Source organism: Canis lupus, chromosome 27 (genome assembly GCF_048164855.1).
Source record: "Canis lupus baileyi chromosome 27, mCanLup2.hap1, whole genome shotgun sequence".
NCBI classification, from domain to species: Eukaryota; Metazoa; Chordata; class Mammalia; order Carnivora; family Canidae; genus Canis; species Canis lupus.
In genome coordinates this window covers 16,502,943-16,519,702 of record NC_132864.1, presented here as the reverse complement: position 1 = coordinate 16,519,702, position 16,760 = coordinate 16,502,943, and the positions used below count along the sequence as shown (strand labels likewise).

The following is a 16,760-nucleotide window of genomic DNA, read 5'->3' as shown; positions in this document are numbered from 1 at the left end:
TGCATATGTCAAGTCCTCAGTCATGTTTGCTATCATCATGATCATGATCATGATCACTATATATTCTCTTCCAAACTCTTACAGCTCAAATATCACACAACTTTAAGTTAGAAGCCTATGGTGAGACAAGCCCTGAGGACTGAAAAACCCATTCCTTATATTAAAACACAAGTCAACATTAAGGACAGGAGATCCTCAAAAAACTAATCTAAGCCAGAAAGAGATTTCTCAAGTCCCAAAGGTATCCTAAATAAACCTACAACAGTTTATCCAACCCTCTATTGTGGGACACTGAGTTGTTTTTAGTTTGTTTTAAATCTTTTTGAAGAGGAGGGACATCTGGGTGGCTCAGTGGTTGAACATCTGCTTTCAGCTCAGGGCATGATCCCAGACTCCCGGGATCAAGTCCCACATCAGGCTCCCCATAGGGAGTCTGCTTCTCCCTCTCTTGTCTCTGCCTCTCTCTCTGTCTCTCACGAATAAATAAATAAAATCTTTAAAAAAAATTAATAAGTAGATCTGTGTGTACCAGCAGAGAACTCCAAAACTTTAAATAGGAAGTTGCAGAATAATAGATGTATTATAAAGGCCATGCATGTGAATGCTAAAAACACACAAACCAACTCTATGTTGTTCACAATAATACCAAGGCAGGACAAGTATAAAAGCATATTCAGGAAGGATATATGCTAACCTCTGGCTGGTGGCTTCCTTTGGGGAAAGAGGGAGGGGAATGGGACTGGGCAGGGGAACCAATGGCACCACAACTTCCTCAGTGATGTTAATTTCTTGAAAAAGAAAAGGGAGCTGAAGAAACTCTTCAAAAGCATTTTTCCCATTAAGAAATCAACAGAAGGAAAAGGAAAAATGCAGGCAACCAGGTTCAGGATGAATGGCACCAGGATCAAGCAGTGTGTGGCTTAAGGACTTGTGACACTTTGGCCACCTCACCCACAGGGGTCTCTCGGGGAAAGAAGAAATGCCCATCATGATGCCCCTCCTGCCGCATTCCCACGCACCCACTCTCAGTAGGCTACACCTGAGCCCCCACAAGAGGGCTTGAGTCACATCTGACTCATAGGCTGGGCCTTACCACAGGCCCACAAGCAGGCCTTCAAACTCTCAGTGAGGGTAGGAAGTTGACGGGGGGCGGGGGGGGGGGGGGTGGCATGGGAAGGGGACATTTCCCACCTGAAAAACCCTTACAGGGTTCTCTTTTTTTTCCAACTTACCTGACGGAAAGGGTGAAGTCTCCAGGATTACTTTTACTGGGCCTCGCCAAAAAACTGCCATCAACTCCTCTTGTCAACAGCAGGTTTTCTGCCTCCACGCCAGTGATGTTTGGGTGAAACCATCTTGAGAGAAAAATGGAGAGAGGAATGAAAACCAAAAGACTCTGTCAGCACTACTTTCCACACTATCACAGCTAAAATGCCTATGAGTAGAGTAGCTAATAAAAATACAAAACAAGACCTTCCCTTCCTCTTCCCCCTCTTCTCCTTGGTCACTGCCCCCTCCTTGACTTCCTCTTGATAGGAGCCTGGGATCCTGCTAGCATAGTCAGTAGGGCCAGGGGCACAGTCCATGGGACTGGGGCCAAGAGTGTGCGCCTCAAGCCAAGCCCAAAGCCCAGAAAGATAGTCCATGTGATCAGGAGATTGAACACATGGAGTAGAATTAAACAAGTAAAGAAAGAAACTAGTGAATAAATAGACATATTAGGGATAATGAGAGCCAGGTTTCTCACTATTGGAGAGGGGATACAAATATGGAAAGGGAGAAAACCTTTATAAGCCCTGGGGTGTTAGATTAGAATTGGAGAGGGATGCCTGGGTGGCTCAGCGGTTGAGCGCCTCCCTTCGGCCCAGGGCATGATTCTGGAGTCCCAGGATCGAGTCCCACATCGAGCTTCCAGCATGGAGTCAGCTTCTCTCTGCCTGTGTCACTGCCTCTCTCTGTGTGTATCTCTCATGAATAAATAAATAAAATCTTAAAAAAAAAAAAAAAAGAATTGGAGGTAATGTAAACTCTAGTTCTTAATATACATATAAAGATGTAGAAATATAGATGTACATCTATGTTTGTGCATGTCTGTGTGCATATGTGCAGGCTCATATACAGACTTATCTTCCTAGCTCTCTCTTCTAAAAGGACTCTGAAGCAATGACATCCCAGTAGCCATCAGCATAACCAGCACTATTAGTATGGTTTCTAAAAACCATTCTCCAACAAAAGGAACTAGGTTCCTTGGAGAAAAAGCTGATTCCAGGTCTGTGGCACTAAAGGTAAGATGATCTTGGAACACCTCACTGTGCCACAGGACCCAGCTCCAAAGAGGACAGGTCAAAAGAATAGAGGAGCCAGCCTAAGAGACTCCTGCCTGCCAAATTAGAGACAATTTGTACCTCAAAATAAACAATGATATTGATAGATAGTAGACCATTGAATAAAATAGGAAACCAAGAGTCCATGCAGATATTAATTTTATTTTCAACTAATTAAGCTTCCTCAAAAAATTAAGCACAGAATAACCATGTGATACAGAAATTCCACTTCTGGGTATATACCCCAAAAGAAGTAAAAGCAGGGACTCAGATAGTTGTATACCCATGTTCATAGTAGCATTACTCACAACAGCCAAATGGTGGAAGCAACCCAAGTATTCATCAGTGAATGAATGAATAAACAAAGTATCATTATATGTACCAATGGAATGTTACTCAGCCTTAAAAGGTTAAAAATTCTGTCACATGCTACAACACAGATGAACATTTAAGATATTATGCTGAGTGAAATACACCAGTCACAAAAGAACAAATACTATATGGTTCTACCTCTATAGAAGGTAGCCAGAGCAGCCAAATTCATAGACAGAAAACAATGGTGGTTGCCAGGAACTTGGGGGAGGAGGGAATGGAGAGTTATTATTTGACGGGTACAGAGTTTCAGTTGGGAAGATGAAAACGTTCTGGAGATGAACTGGGGTGATGGTTGTACCACAATGTGAATGTTCTTAATGCCACTTAGAGGGCAGCCCCAGTGGCAAAGCAGTTTAGCACCGCCTGCAGCCCAGGGTGTGATCCTGGAGACCCAGGATCGAGTCCCACGTCAGGCTCCCTCTGCCTGTGTCTCTGCCCTTCTCTCTCTCTCTCTCTCTCTCTCTCTGTCGCTCATAAATAAATAAATAAAATTTTAAAAATAAATAAATAAAATAAATCTTTTTAAAAATGCCACTTAGAAATGGTTAAAATGAAAAAAAAAGAAATGGTTAAAATGATAAATTTTATGTTGCATATATTTAATCACAATTTTAAAAAAATACTTGGGGACAAAGGGAAAGCTCTTTGCAGTAGAATCACTGCAGGAAGGACAGTATTTACAGCAACTCAAAGTACCCCCAACAAAATGCTTATTAATTACTTGTTAATTAACAAATAAAAAACACTCATGAACCTCACAGTGGAGAACTTGACAGATACTACCTTAACCAACTGAGAAAAGTTAACATCATCAGTAATGGATTAAACTGGCATCATATGCCTCCTGACGTCACTGAGAACAAGTGCCATTTCTGTGATATTCCTGTCAAAAATACATCACCTAATCTAATTAGGAGGAACATTAGACAAACTCCAAATGAGTGACATTCTATAAACTAACTGGCACATACTCTTCAAAAATGTCAAAACTGTGAAAGAGGGGGGCGTCCAAAGAACTTTCCAGATTTCAGGCGAGTCACAGGACACAAGTAATACACTGCATGGTTCTTTCTGGATCATATCATTGACCAGAAGGAGGTAAGAATTTGATGCTAATCCCATTGTAATGTAAATTTCCTGATTTTGACAAGAGTACTGTAATTATGTCTCTGTCTTTGTTTTTAGGAAATAGGCACAGAAGTATTTTAGAGTAACAAGACATCATGTCTGGAACTTACTCTCAAACGGTTCAGAATGAAGTTATACATACAGCATGTATATATATATACAGGGGGGAGGCAAATGTGGTACAATGTTAGCTGCTAAATCTGGGTAAAAAGTAAACAGAAGTTGTAGTATTCATACAACATTTGTGTAAATCTGGAGAGAGGAAAATCAAGGGTTAGATTTGGTACGTGTTAAGTTTGAGATGCTTAGTTGTCCAAGTGTTGTTGCACACAAGGTACTAAATGTTAGATATTATTATTGACAACTGTAATAAACATAAGGTTGCTCAGATAAATAATCAGAAAAAGCAAGAATGCAGACATGGTCTATTAACATTCCTGTTGTTTACATTAACTGAAACTCATTTTGTTTTATATTTTTCCTATACCATCTCACTAGTGTTTTATGGGGAATCTAACCATTACTCTGATTGGCCTATGGAAAAAAATCACAGGGTTGAGATCAAAAGGAAAAAATATTAGTTTGCTTTTTTCTCCCTCTGAGAGCTTGTCAAAAGACTAAACCAGAATTTCACCCAAGGAGAATTCAACCTCAATTTACATACCTATCTTTCCAGCATCCCATACTTCTGCATTCAGTCCAATTACTTATCTATCCAATTTTTATTTATTTATTCATGACAGGCACACAGGGAGAGGCAGAGACATAGGGAGAGGGAGAAGCAGGCTCTCTGCCATAAGCCCAATGCGGGACCAGATCCCCAGAACCCAGGATCACACCTTGAGCCAAAGGCAGCTGCTCAACCACTGAGCCACCCAGGTGTCCCTAATCAATTTTTTTTTTAAATCTTGCCCCGTTTCTTTGCTCTCTGGTTCCCACCTGAGTCCACCTGTTTCCATAGCCCTATGGAAACAAAAAGAACTATCATAGGCTTCCAGATATATTTATAAACTTTTCAAAACATATCTTAGAAATCCTACATTAACCCTCAATTTGTCTACCTACATAAACTAATTAAAATGTCAAATTCCTTTTGCTTTTGGCTGCAAAACAATTATATTACTTGGTGTGGTACTCTGAAACAGAGTGGCATATATATACTGCCTTCTACCAAAAAAGAAAAAGAAATGGGAAAGCCAATTGTTATATGATAAATACAGATTTGGAAATAATTTTTTTTCAGAATATTGGGTTTATGGTTAAAAAAAAAAAAAAAAAAAAAAAGGAAACTGCCTGGGTGAAAAAGCTGGGAACCACTGGCACATGGTGACAAAGCCTTATGGGTAGGAATATGGCCTGCAGTGAGATGGCTCTGGTTCACATCCCAGCTTTGTGTGACTGTGGCTAATGATTTCATCTCACTGTTAACTCATCTGTAAAATGGCACAGTAACATATATATGTGTGCAAATACACTACTGCCTCCACAAACACACACACATGGAATTCTCTTGATCTACACCTCAATTTTTTTCACTTACAATTTGAAGATCCTTCTATAGCTGTACATTCTTTTTAATGACTGCACAATATTCCATCATGAATACATGCCCAAGAATTTAATCCCTGTTATAGGACACTTATATTATGCCTAGCTTTTGTTACTACAAATAATACAGCAGAGGGGGAAAAAAAAAATACAGCAGAGGGGGACCCGGGTGGCTCAGTTGGTTACACATCCAACTTTTGCTTTCCGCTTAGGTTATGATCTCAGGGTTGTAAGACAGCCCCACCTTGGGCTGCATACTCAGTGAGGAGCCCTGCTTGAGATTCTCCCTCTCCTCTGCTCCCCTCCTCACTCGCACACACGCACTCTCTCAAATAAATAAATCTTTAAAAAAACAAAACAAGGGCATCCCCGGTGGCACAGCGGTTTAGCGCCGCCTGCAGCCCCGGGCGTGATCCTGGAGACCCTGGATCGAGTCCCGCATCGGGCTCTATGTATGATGCCTGCTTCTCCCTCTGCCTGTGTCTCTGCCTCTCTCTCTCTCTCTCTCTGGCTCTATGAATAAATAAATAAAATCTAAAAAAAAAAAAAAATGCAGAACATATCCTTTACAATTATCATTAGACACTTTTTCAAGCACACCCATAAATTAAATTTTCAGAAAACTGCTTTGACAAGAGTTTGTCTTTCACTTTGACAAATCTCCCCAGCTGCACTCAAAAGAAGGTATCAGTTTTGACCCCCATGAAATGAGTGTGAAAGCCCCTGTTTTCTCTCACTTTTACCAATACTACATATATTACCGAATTTTTTCATCTTTGTTGATCTGATTCATGGAAAAAGTACCATTCTAGTTTGCATTTCCTTGTAACACTAAGCACTTTTTGATGTTTTCAAAGCCCCTTTTTTCCTCCTTTTCTGTGAGTTGTCAGTTTGTCATTGCTCATTTTCTCCTGCATTTCTTTTTCTTACTGACTTACAGGAGCTCTTGTTATAACCAGAAAAAAAGATCCTTCATTATATGTGTAGCAAATATTTGTCTTAGCTTTTTGTACCTCTCACTCTGTTTGTGGTATTCTTTTTCCATAGAAATTCATCTTGGCATGGTTAAACTTATGAGATTTTTCTTTATGATTTCTGGGCTTCTCACTAGGCTTTAAAAAACTTCACTTACAGCACTGTTGTAAGATAGAAATAAATTAATACACATAAAATGCTTAGCACAGAACCAGTCCTTTGAGTTTCATCTTTGGAACCAGGAATTTCCTTTTTAGAAAAATAAAATAATTAAAAATAAATAAATAAAAAATAAAATTAAATAATAATAATAATAATAAAATAATAATAATTACAATAAAGGCATAGATTTTTACAGGAGCCTGCGAGGTGTGCCCCAAGCTAATTCTCTCTCTCTCTTTTTTAAGATTTATTTATCTATGAGAGAAAGACAGAGAGAATATATTCACACTCAGTGGAAGGAACACTGGGAGAGAAGAGAGAGCATCTTAAGCAGACTCCTCACCGAGCACAGAGCCATGACCCCAAGATCATGATCTGAGTCAAAATTAAGAGTCAGATGCTTAAATGACTGAGCCACCCAGGCACCCCCAACCTGACTCTCTTATTCTGGTGACTTCTCTGTTTTCCTCAAATATGCCCCATGTGGCCTTTGCATGTGTTTTTCTCTGGTCAGATGTTCCCATCCCATCTTTTCACAGCACACTGAGTATCCCTTGGGTGATATCATGAAATCTAATCACATATTCCTCCAATCACCAAGTTAAAGACGGGACTGGCAGTTCACAAGGGAGAGAACCCGTCTGCTGCTGTACCAATGTGTGTCATACTCCACACAAAGGGGCTAACACATGATTCCCTTCGTACTTGTGGCTAAAAGGGAAGGACGAAAGCAGCCATGGGGGGAAGGAGGGATGCCTGTCACTGCTCTCCCACACCCACAGTTCCCCATAGACATAGGTCACTGATGGTGTCACAAGAGGCTATCGGAAGAGACACAAGTGTCAGCTGGCAAAGGCCCCCTAACTAAGTTAATACCACTGGGGAAAGAACTCTCTTAGTCTACTCCTCTTCATCTGTTACCACATTGGCACCTTTACAGTAATTTACCCAGCTTTGATCTGTGCCCCAGGTACCCCATCAGTGTATATTTTCTAAGAATAAAGCTATCTTTTAAATGTTTTAACTGTAGTAATTTTACCATCTCTAATAATCCTTTGTCAAGCCTGTTGTATTCTACTGTGCCAGTTGGCCCAATCATGTCCTTTATAGGATTTTTTTTTCTCTTCTAGTACAGGATCTAGTTGTATTTAGTTGTTAGATCTCTTAAATCCAGAATATTTCTAAGGCTTTTGTCATTTATGGTAAGTGATTTTTGGGAAAAATACACCCCCCTTCCCCTTTCAAAATTAAGATTTCTCATTTTGGATTTGTCTAATTCATCAGTATTAGATTTCAACCTGAGTGCTATGTAGGTGATATTGTGTCCTACTTTAGGTATTATATCTGGAGGCACACAATGTCCATTAATGACGTTAATCATCATCAGTGACTGCCTGGTGCAGAATTTGTCCACTTTCTCTTTTGTATAATATTTTCTTTTCTGGGGATGCCTGGGTGGCTCAGTGGTTGAGCATCTGCCTTCAGCTCAGGTTGTTGATTCTGGGGTTCTGGGATCAAGTTCCACATTGAGCTTCCCATTGAGCCTACTTCTCCCTGCCTATGTCTCTGCCCCTCTCTCTGTGTCTCTCATGAATAAATAAGTAAATAATTTAAAAAAAAGAAAAGAAAATATACACTGAAATATTTAAGGGCAAAAGGCTATGATCTACGTAACTTACACTCAAATGTTTGGGGGGAAAATTATAAAATATTATATATGTGTACTTACACACACACACACACACACACACACACACAGAATATAAAACAAATGGGGAAAAAAATAGGGATCCCTGGGTGGCTCAGTGGTTTAGCGCCTGCCTTTGGCCCAAGGCGTGATCCTGGAGTCCCGGGATCGAGTCCTGCATCAGGCTTCTGGCATGGAGCCTCCTTCTCCCTCCTCCTGTGTCTCTGCCTCTCTCTCTCTCTCTCTCTCTCTGTCTATCATAAATAAATAAATCTTTAAAAAAATGGGAAAAAATAATAAAATAAAACAAATGGGATGCAAAGTTAACAGTAGTGAGTCTGGCTAAATGGTATTCCATCCACTTGCATATTCTTTGCAATATTCTTATTCTTGTAACTTTTCTTGAAGATTGAAACAAATCCCAAGTAAAAGATAAAAATTATTTTAAAATTTTCTGAAAATTTTGCTAAAGTCACCAGCATGACTCACATCATCAGTTAAGTTATCCATCCTTACTCCTGAAGCTGGCTATATAAGGTACGAAAAAGGGATGACAGGGAAAAGAAACTAAGTAAAACAAAGATGAGAACTTACTTGGAGAGAGAATATGGGGACAGAAAGACAACATATTTATAGTTTCACTACCAATATTATATATTTGAATGAGAAGTTACAAATTATGAAATAAAAAAGATCTCTCCATGTTTATTGCAAATGCCTTTTTTCAGCAATTGTGAACCAGCTCTGATACCAAGGACAAAATAATGTAGTATTGGCTATCATATATCATGGCTGATTAAAATTACCGCAACATTTACTGAATGTGGGATCCCTGGGTGGCGCAGCGGTTTAGCGCCTGCCTTTGGCCCAGGGCGCGATCCTGGAGACCCGGGATCGAATCCCACGTCGGGCTCCCGGTGCATGGAGCCTGCTTCTCCCTCTGCCTGTGTCTCTGCCTCTCTCTCTCTCTGTGTGTGACTATCATAAATAAAAAAAAAAAAATTAAAAAAAAAAAAAACATTTACTGAATGCCATGTGCCAATGTAATCATTACATTCTGCTATTTATTTCTAAAAGTTTCTAAAGCAGGATCTAAACCCACACTTTGTCTTACTGTGACCATTATCCTATTGCAACCACATGTTCTCACCTTTGCATGTTTCACAGAAATAATGCTTACATAGATTATCCTGCTGATGCTGAGGGTGCAAAAGACAATATAAAAGTGACTTCCATTATTGAAGGTGAAGCCTGGTAAACACCACCCTACCCGTCAGGTAGATTGGCAACAGGAGATAGGCCAGTGGTGGGCTCTTTACCCCTTTATTAAATAAACTCTATTATCTCCTTTACAACTTACCATTATACCTATCATGTTATTAAGAATGAACAGAGGAGGGTGATGTTTACAGGGGAAACAGTAACGAGCATTTAGCACAAAGGCCGGACAGAGCAAGAGCTTAATAAACATTGGCTATCACCTTTGTTATCATCATTATTACTGGTGGAAGACAGCAAGAAAGATTCTTCTCATGCATAATTATGTCAGTATCACATAGGTCATTTTGACATATGTATCATTTATGTTACACTGCCTTTTAATAAACTTAACTTCAGGGTTCAGGGGCTGTCTCTATATTATTTCAAAGAGCATATAATTAGAAATTAGAAGTTCTAGTCCATAATCTATCTACTTGAGCTTTGATTTACTTTAAACTCTTCTTCCTTAGCTATTTTTTCCAAAAAGCACTGGTAAGCACTGAAAACTTTTTCCACTTATATTTAATATTTGTCTTCAAACACTGACAATTCGTGATATGCAGCATGCTTATCACTAATAAGAAGTCAGAATTCACTCAGTCCCTTAGATCTTAGTGAAGGTAAAGACAAAGAGTAGAACTAGTAGAAATAATATTATGGGGCTAGCCTCAAGGATTATGAACAATTGTAATATTAGGCATTGAGGCTACACATCTCAAAGCCTGGCCCCATCTCCTACCTGGTGTGAATGTAAACAGTAGAGGAAAGAAAGAAGAAAAAGAAAGAAAGAAAGAAAGAAAGAAAGAAAGAAAGAAAGAAAGAAAGAAAGAAAGAAAGAAAGAAAGAAGAGAGAGAGAGAGAGAGAGAGAGAGAGAGAGAGAGGGAGGGAGGGAGGGAGGGAGAGGGAGGGAGGGAGGGAGGGAGGGAGGGAGGAAGGAAGGGAGGAAGGGGAAGAGAAGAGAAGAGAAGAGAAGAGAAGAGAAGAGAAGAGAAGAGAAGAGAAGAGAAGAGAAGAAAGAAATGTTAAATACATTTATATTACCTAAAAAGATGGGTAAAGGCAAATTAGTAGAACTCCATTTTAGTATATCAACAAAGTGATTAATACCATGGATCCAGACAAGATGAGAAGAAACAGATAAATTTCCAGTCCTCCCATGTATATAGTAGGTATTTGATAAATGGCTGTTGGCTGAATGAATTTGGGAGAAGGATAAAGAAACAGGTAGGATAAAATATAAGAGGGAAGTAGAGAAAAAGTCACACGGTGGGGGGAGAAAAAGTCTTCCCTTTTTGCTAATTCTAATACCTGCAAACCTGCTGGCCCCTGACAACTTCTAACTGACCATCCTCTGGCATTATCATTTAGTAAGGATCTTGGGTTATACATGGTCCAGGCAGGTACCACCCATCTCTTCGAAAGAGCTGAAAGCGTGTGTGCATATGCACACATACATACACATCACTACCACCACTTGTGAGAAAGAGCCACAAATCAATGCCTAAAACACATGAGCCCGAATGAGTCTGAAGAAACAAAAGACAGAATCTCAGCCTGCAGGAGAGTTTACAAACCCATATAATTTGCTGGGAAATCACACCAGAAATCTAGACACCACCCACCACCCCACCACCCACCCCTCCCCGTCAGTGAACACAGATTCTGCAAAGGCTTAGCTCTCCCAAGCTAGGAACTTATTTATGTCAAGTGAATCTTTAAAAAAAAAAAAAAAAAAAAAAAAATGCTGATGAACCAAAAAGAAAATACAATGATGCTGAATATTTTGTTTTATCTACTGCACCCTCTTCCCCCAGGGGTGTGGGGAAACAGTCAAGCAGGCTTATAATTTCAGGAACTTATTCTTATTCAAGGCTGCCATGCTAAGAAGAGAATTTAAACTAGGAATCCAAAGTCTAATTTCAGTTTCTCAACTAAATATAAAATGACATTGGGTATATCTTTCTTACCAGCTGCTCAAAAAAAAAAAAAAAAAACATTATCTTTGTCCTTGGGGAGAAAGTTTACAGTTTGGTACTTTCTGCAGATTATAGGAATATTCATCTTTTCTAATTAAATTTTAATATCCTATAGGAAAAGGATAAGTTATGAAGAAAGGAAAAAAAGTTATGAAGAAAGGGTAGTCAATAGGGGCAAGCAGTCTAAGTAATGGGAACTAGAAAAAAGTTGTGAAGGAAGTTTGTTGTGTTTTTTTGTTTTTTTTTTTTTTTTGTGAAGGAAGTTTTTTAAAGGTAGTAGATAGCTCTGTCTTTGTATCTTCTCAGAGTTTCAGTGGTCAGCATCATGGCTCTGATGACAAGACAATGAAAGCAAACTGCCTCCAAAAGTCTTTGCACAAACAGCTTCTACCCTAATTCAAAGCCTCTCTCTCACTTGTCTGCTCACCCTGAGTCCACTCATGTCCCCTACAATCCTTCCTTCACAGTAGCCAGAAGGATATTTTTAAACTGACCACCTCCTGCCACTCCCCTGATCACAACTTTCTATGGCTTTATGCTGCTCTTAAAATACAATCCAAACTTCTCTCCATGCTCCACATGACCAGTGAAGACCTTACAAGTTCCTGTGTGGTCCAGTCTCCACCTACCTCCCCAGTGTCCCCAATGTGCTCCCTTCAGCTCTTAAAGTGCTGAAAGAACTTCCGCACATCAGCACTTCCACACTTGCTCTTTTCCTAACACCTGAATACTCGGCGCCTAGCACAGCACCTGGCACACAGTAATTCCACAATAAATAGTTCTTGAGTGAGTGGATCAATGTTTCGTTAGAATGGCTCCATGGGATGATAAAGACTTGGATCTAGAATCCATTACCTTTATAAGAAACATACTGTATGGAAAAAAAAAGAAAAAAGAAACATAGTGTATGTCTGTATAACATATGTGTGTATAGACAGACATATATAGCGCATATATATGTATATATCATGGGTATGCATGTACATGTGTTCTAAACAGAATATTCTATACTGATAAATTTCTTTTTTTTTTTTAGATTTTATGTATTTATTCATGAGAGACAGAGAGAGGCAGAGACATAGACAGAGGGAGAAGCAGGCTCCCTGCAGGGAGCCCGATGTGGGACTCAATCCCGGGACTCCAGGATCACAGACCTGACCCAAAGGCAGACACTCAACCACTGAGCTACCCAGGCATCTCTATACTGATAAATTTCTATTTCAATTTGGTACTACTTTTATCAAATGCATCTGATGCTGGCACACAAGTCTTTCTCCCTCTCTGAATTCAGTGTTCTTGCAACCATAAATAGTATCCACATATCAGTGTTGTCAAGACCACAGGACATGTAAGTCTGCAAAATGCACACAACCCTCCAAAACTCAGTGATGAATGAACTGCCATCTAGGGAGTTTGAATTTCAGTTAAGGGTCTCAAAGCCTTGGCTGCAGTCCACAGCTCCCATAGAGCATGAGCATTCACCTTGCCTTATAGGTAAGGCAGTGTCCCACCTTGCCTTAGAAACGTCAATGCTGGAAGGCCAGTGCTGTTTCCCAAAGAGAAGGAAGAATAAGTATCCTATTGTTCTGTAGCTGCCTAACAAAGTACACTGAGGCCCACTAGTAACAATCACAAAAAAGAGTTGGCTCTGCTTTTTCAGGATCTTGTGTGCCTCCAACAGTCTCTGTGCTGACCATGTGCAAGAAGGGTAAGTAATCTTAGCAGTGTCCCCGCTTTGAGCAGCTCTGGCCAAAACTCTGAGCTTATATCGGGACACAACATTAATAAAGACATCTCAGTCGCAACTGGAAAGGCACAGGACTGCTATTTTTCAGCAAGGCAAGTTTATTTACTCCCACAAGAGATAAACCAGCATGGCCACCAGGGAGAGCCTGGGACAAAATGTACTTGACCTGCGACAGATAAACCAAAAGCCTGGAGTCTGAGAACAAGCTAAATCTTCTCCTCCTCTCAGTTCAAGTCACCATACATCATCTTTCAGAAGAACAAAGCAAATGTAAAGGACCTGCCATATGCTGAAAGAAGGCCTGGAGAATACAGGCAGTTTTGTCAGCTGAGCAAGGCAGAGTGGGGCACGCAAGCAACCTCAAAATCTATAAACGGTACTACCACCGCTAAATCACCCGGGGCGGGGGGGTGGGGGGGGTGGAAGAAAGTCTATCACTGTTCACTGCCTTCATTTCCCTACTTATGACTTTAAGAATTATCAGCATACTGAATATACTTACATTTTAATTACTAAATGCATACAAAATCTAAATCCTAAACACACGGAAAAAAATTATTTTGATAATTAAGCAAAACAAAATTGAGAATACTGGTCACTCAGGAGTCAACTCCTATCCTCACCTCCTCAGAGAGATCATTATTAAACTTGTCAAACTAACATTATCCACACTTGCTTTGTTTTTTTCTCCCAGCAGCTATTACTACCTGAAATTGCAATCTTCATTCATGTTTTTCTCTTCTTTCTCTCTCAACCAAAAGAATAATATCTTTGCCAATCTTACTGCTTTATCCTGCCTGGTTCAAGAACTATTTGATTGAATACAGAAGTTAAAAAAAAAAAAAAAAAAACTGAAAGAGAAGAACAAAGCTGGAAGACTAACCACTGATCTCAAGCCTTATAATAAAACAATAATCAAGACCATATGTTATTGGCATATGGACAGATAAATAGATCAATAAAACAGAATGAAGTCCAGAAACAGACCCACATATAAATGGACAACAGATTTTCTACAAAGGTGCAAATTCAAAAGAGGCAGTCTTTTCAACAAACAGTGCCAAAACTGGATATCTATATGCAAAACCATATATATGTATATGTGCACATACATATATATCTCCACACCTCACCACATACAAAAATGAACTCAAAATGTATCATAAACCTAAAGCCTTTGAGAAAACATTTGAGGCCTTGGGTTAAGCAAAGATTCCTTAGCATGATCCATTAAAAACAAAAACAAAAACCACTGACGGGTGCCCAGCTGGCTCAGTCAGCAGAGCCTATGGCTCTTGATCTCTGGGTTGTAAGTTCAAGCCTCATATTGGGTGTAGAGATTACTTAAAAATAAAATCTTTAAAATTTTTTTTTCTAAACTTTTTTTATGTCTTTTTTTTTATTTTATTTATTTATGATAGTCACAGAGAGAGAGAGAGAGAGAGAGAGGCAGAGACATAGGCAGAGGGAGAAGCAGGCTCCATGCACCGGGAGCCCGACGTGGGATTCGATCCTGGGTCTCCAGGATCACGCCCTGAGCCAAAGGCAGGAGCTAAACCACTGCGCCACCCAGGGATCCCTAAAATCTTAAAAATTAAACAAAAATAAAAATTGATAAACTGGGCTTCATCAAAATTAAAAACCTCTGTTCTTCAAAAGACACTGTTAAAATGATGAAAAGACAATGGGACTCAGTCGGTAGAGCATCTGACTCTTGGTTTCAGCTCAGGTTCATGATCACAGGGTCCTGGGATCGAGCCCCATGTCAGGGGCTCTTTCCTCATAGAGGTCTGGAGAATCTGAGGATTCTGTTCCTCTCCCTCTGCCCTTCTCCCCACTTATGCTCACTCTCTCGTTCACTCTCTCAAATAAGTAAATAAATCTTTAAAAAAAAGAGAGAGAGAGACACCTCAGTAGCTCAGTCAGTTAAGTATCTGCCTTTGGCTCAGGTCATGACCTCAGGGTCCTGGGATGGAGCCTCAAGTCTGGCTCCATGCTCAGAGAGGAGTCTGCTTGAGATTCTCTCTCTCCCTTCCCCCCAGCTTGTGCTCTCAACTAAATAAATAAATAAATAAATAAATAAATAAATAAATAAATAAATCCTTTAAAAAGAAAAGGATAAAAAGACAAGCCACAGATCAAGAGAAAATATTTACAATTCTGATAAAGGACTTATATCCAGAATAAAGAATTTTTTAATCTTAACTAAAAAAACTAAAGGAAAATATTTTATCAAATAGACGTGTCACCAAAGAAAATATACAGATGGCAAATAAGCATAAGAAAAGATGATCAAGGGGATCCCTGGGTGGCTCAGCAGTTTGGTGCCTGCCTTCCAGCCACGGCATGATCCTGGAGTCCCAGGATCAAGTCCCACATAGGGCAACCTGCAGGGAGCCTGCTTCTTCCTCTGCCTGTGTCTCTGGCGCTTTCTCTTTCTCTCTCTGTCTCTCTCTCTCTCTCAATCTGTGACTCTCATGAATAAATAAATAAAATCTTTAAAAAAAAAAGAAGAAAAGATGATCAATATCATCAGTCACCAAAGAAAATACGAATTAAAACTACAATGAGGGGATTCCTGGGTGGCTCAGCAGTTTGGCACCTGCCTTTGGCCCAGGGTGTGATCCTGGAGTCCTGGGATCAAGTCCCACATCAAGCTCCCTGCATGGAGCCTGCTTCTCCTTCTGCTTCTCTCTCTCTCTCATGAATAAATAAAATCTTAAAAAAAACAAAACAAAAAAAAACTACAATGAGGGGCACCTAGCTGGCTCACTCGGCTAAGTATCTGCCTTCAGCTCAGGTCATCATCTCAGGGTCCTAAGATCCAGCTCCCTACTCAATGAGGAGTCTGCTTCTCCCTCTGCTCCTCTTCTCATCACTCATGCTTGCTTGCTTGCTTGCTTTCTCTCTCTCAAATAAATGAAATAAAAAATCTTAAGGAAAAAAAAAAAAAAAAAACCCTATGAGGTACCGTGACACACCCACTAAAATGGCTACAATTTAAAAACTGACCATACCAAGTGTTGCCAAGATGTGGAGTAACTATAACTCACATGCTACTGGTGGGAATGTAAATGGTATAACCACTTTGGAAAACAGTTTGGCAATTTCTGAAAAAGTTAAATGTACATTGACTGTATGATCCAGCCATTCCCCCCAAAAGGTATTTTAGTAAATACTTCTTGTGCACAAACATTCACAGCAGCTTTGTGATAGCCAAACTCCACAACATCCCAAATGTCCATCAACAGGTGGACAGATAAACAAACGGTAGTTTGTAGTACAGCCATACGATGGAGTATTACCAAGCAATAAAAAAAAAAAAAAAATGAACTTTTTTTTTTAAGATTTTATTTATTTATTCATGAGAGACACACAGAGGGAGAGACGGAGACCCAGGCAGAGGGAGAGGCAGACTCCATGCAGGGAGCCCAACGTGGGACTCGACCCTGGGTCTCCAGGATCACACCCTGGGCCGAAGGCGGCGCTAAACCGCTGAGCCACCCCGGCTGCCCAAAGAAATGAACTTTTTGATATGCACTACAACATGATGAATCTCAACATAATTATGCTGAGC

General features: G+C 39.9%; 1 protein-coding gene across 2 annotated transcripts in view; it reads right to left on the bottom strand.

Moving 5' to 3' along the window:
* Positions 1–16,760, bottom strand: part of PTPN11 (protein tyrosine phosphatase non-receptor type 11) — an 83,038-nt gene that overhangs the window by 63,569 nt on the left and 2,709 nt on the right. For both annotated transcript variants that reach the window (XM_072802588.1, XM_072802589.1), the window contains exon 2: positions 1,233–1,355. In XM_072802588.1, the coding sequence (XP_072658689.1) occupies positions 1,233–1,355 (123 nt within the window). The remainder of the gene's footprint in view (positions 1–1,232; positions 1,356–16,760) is intronic.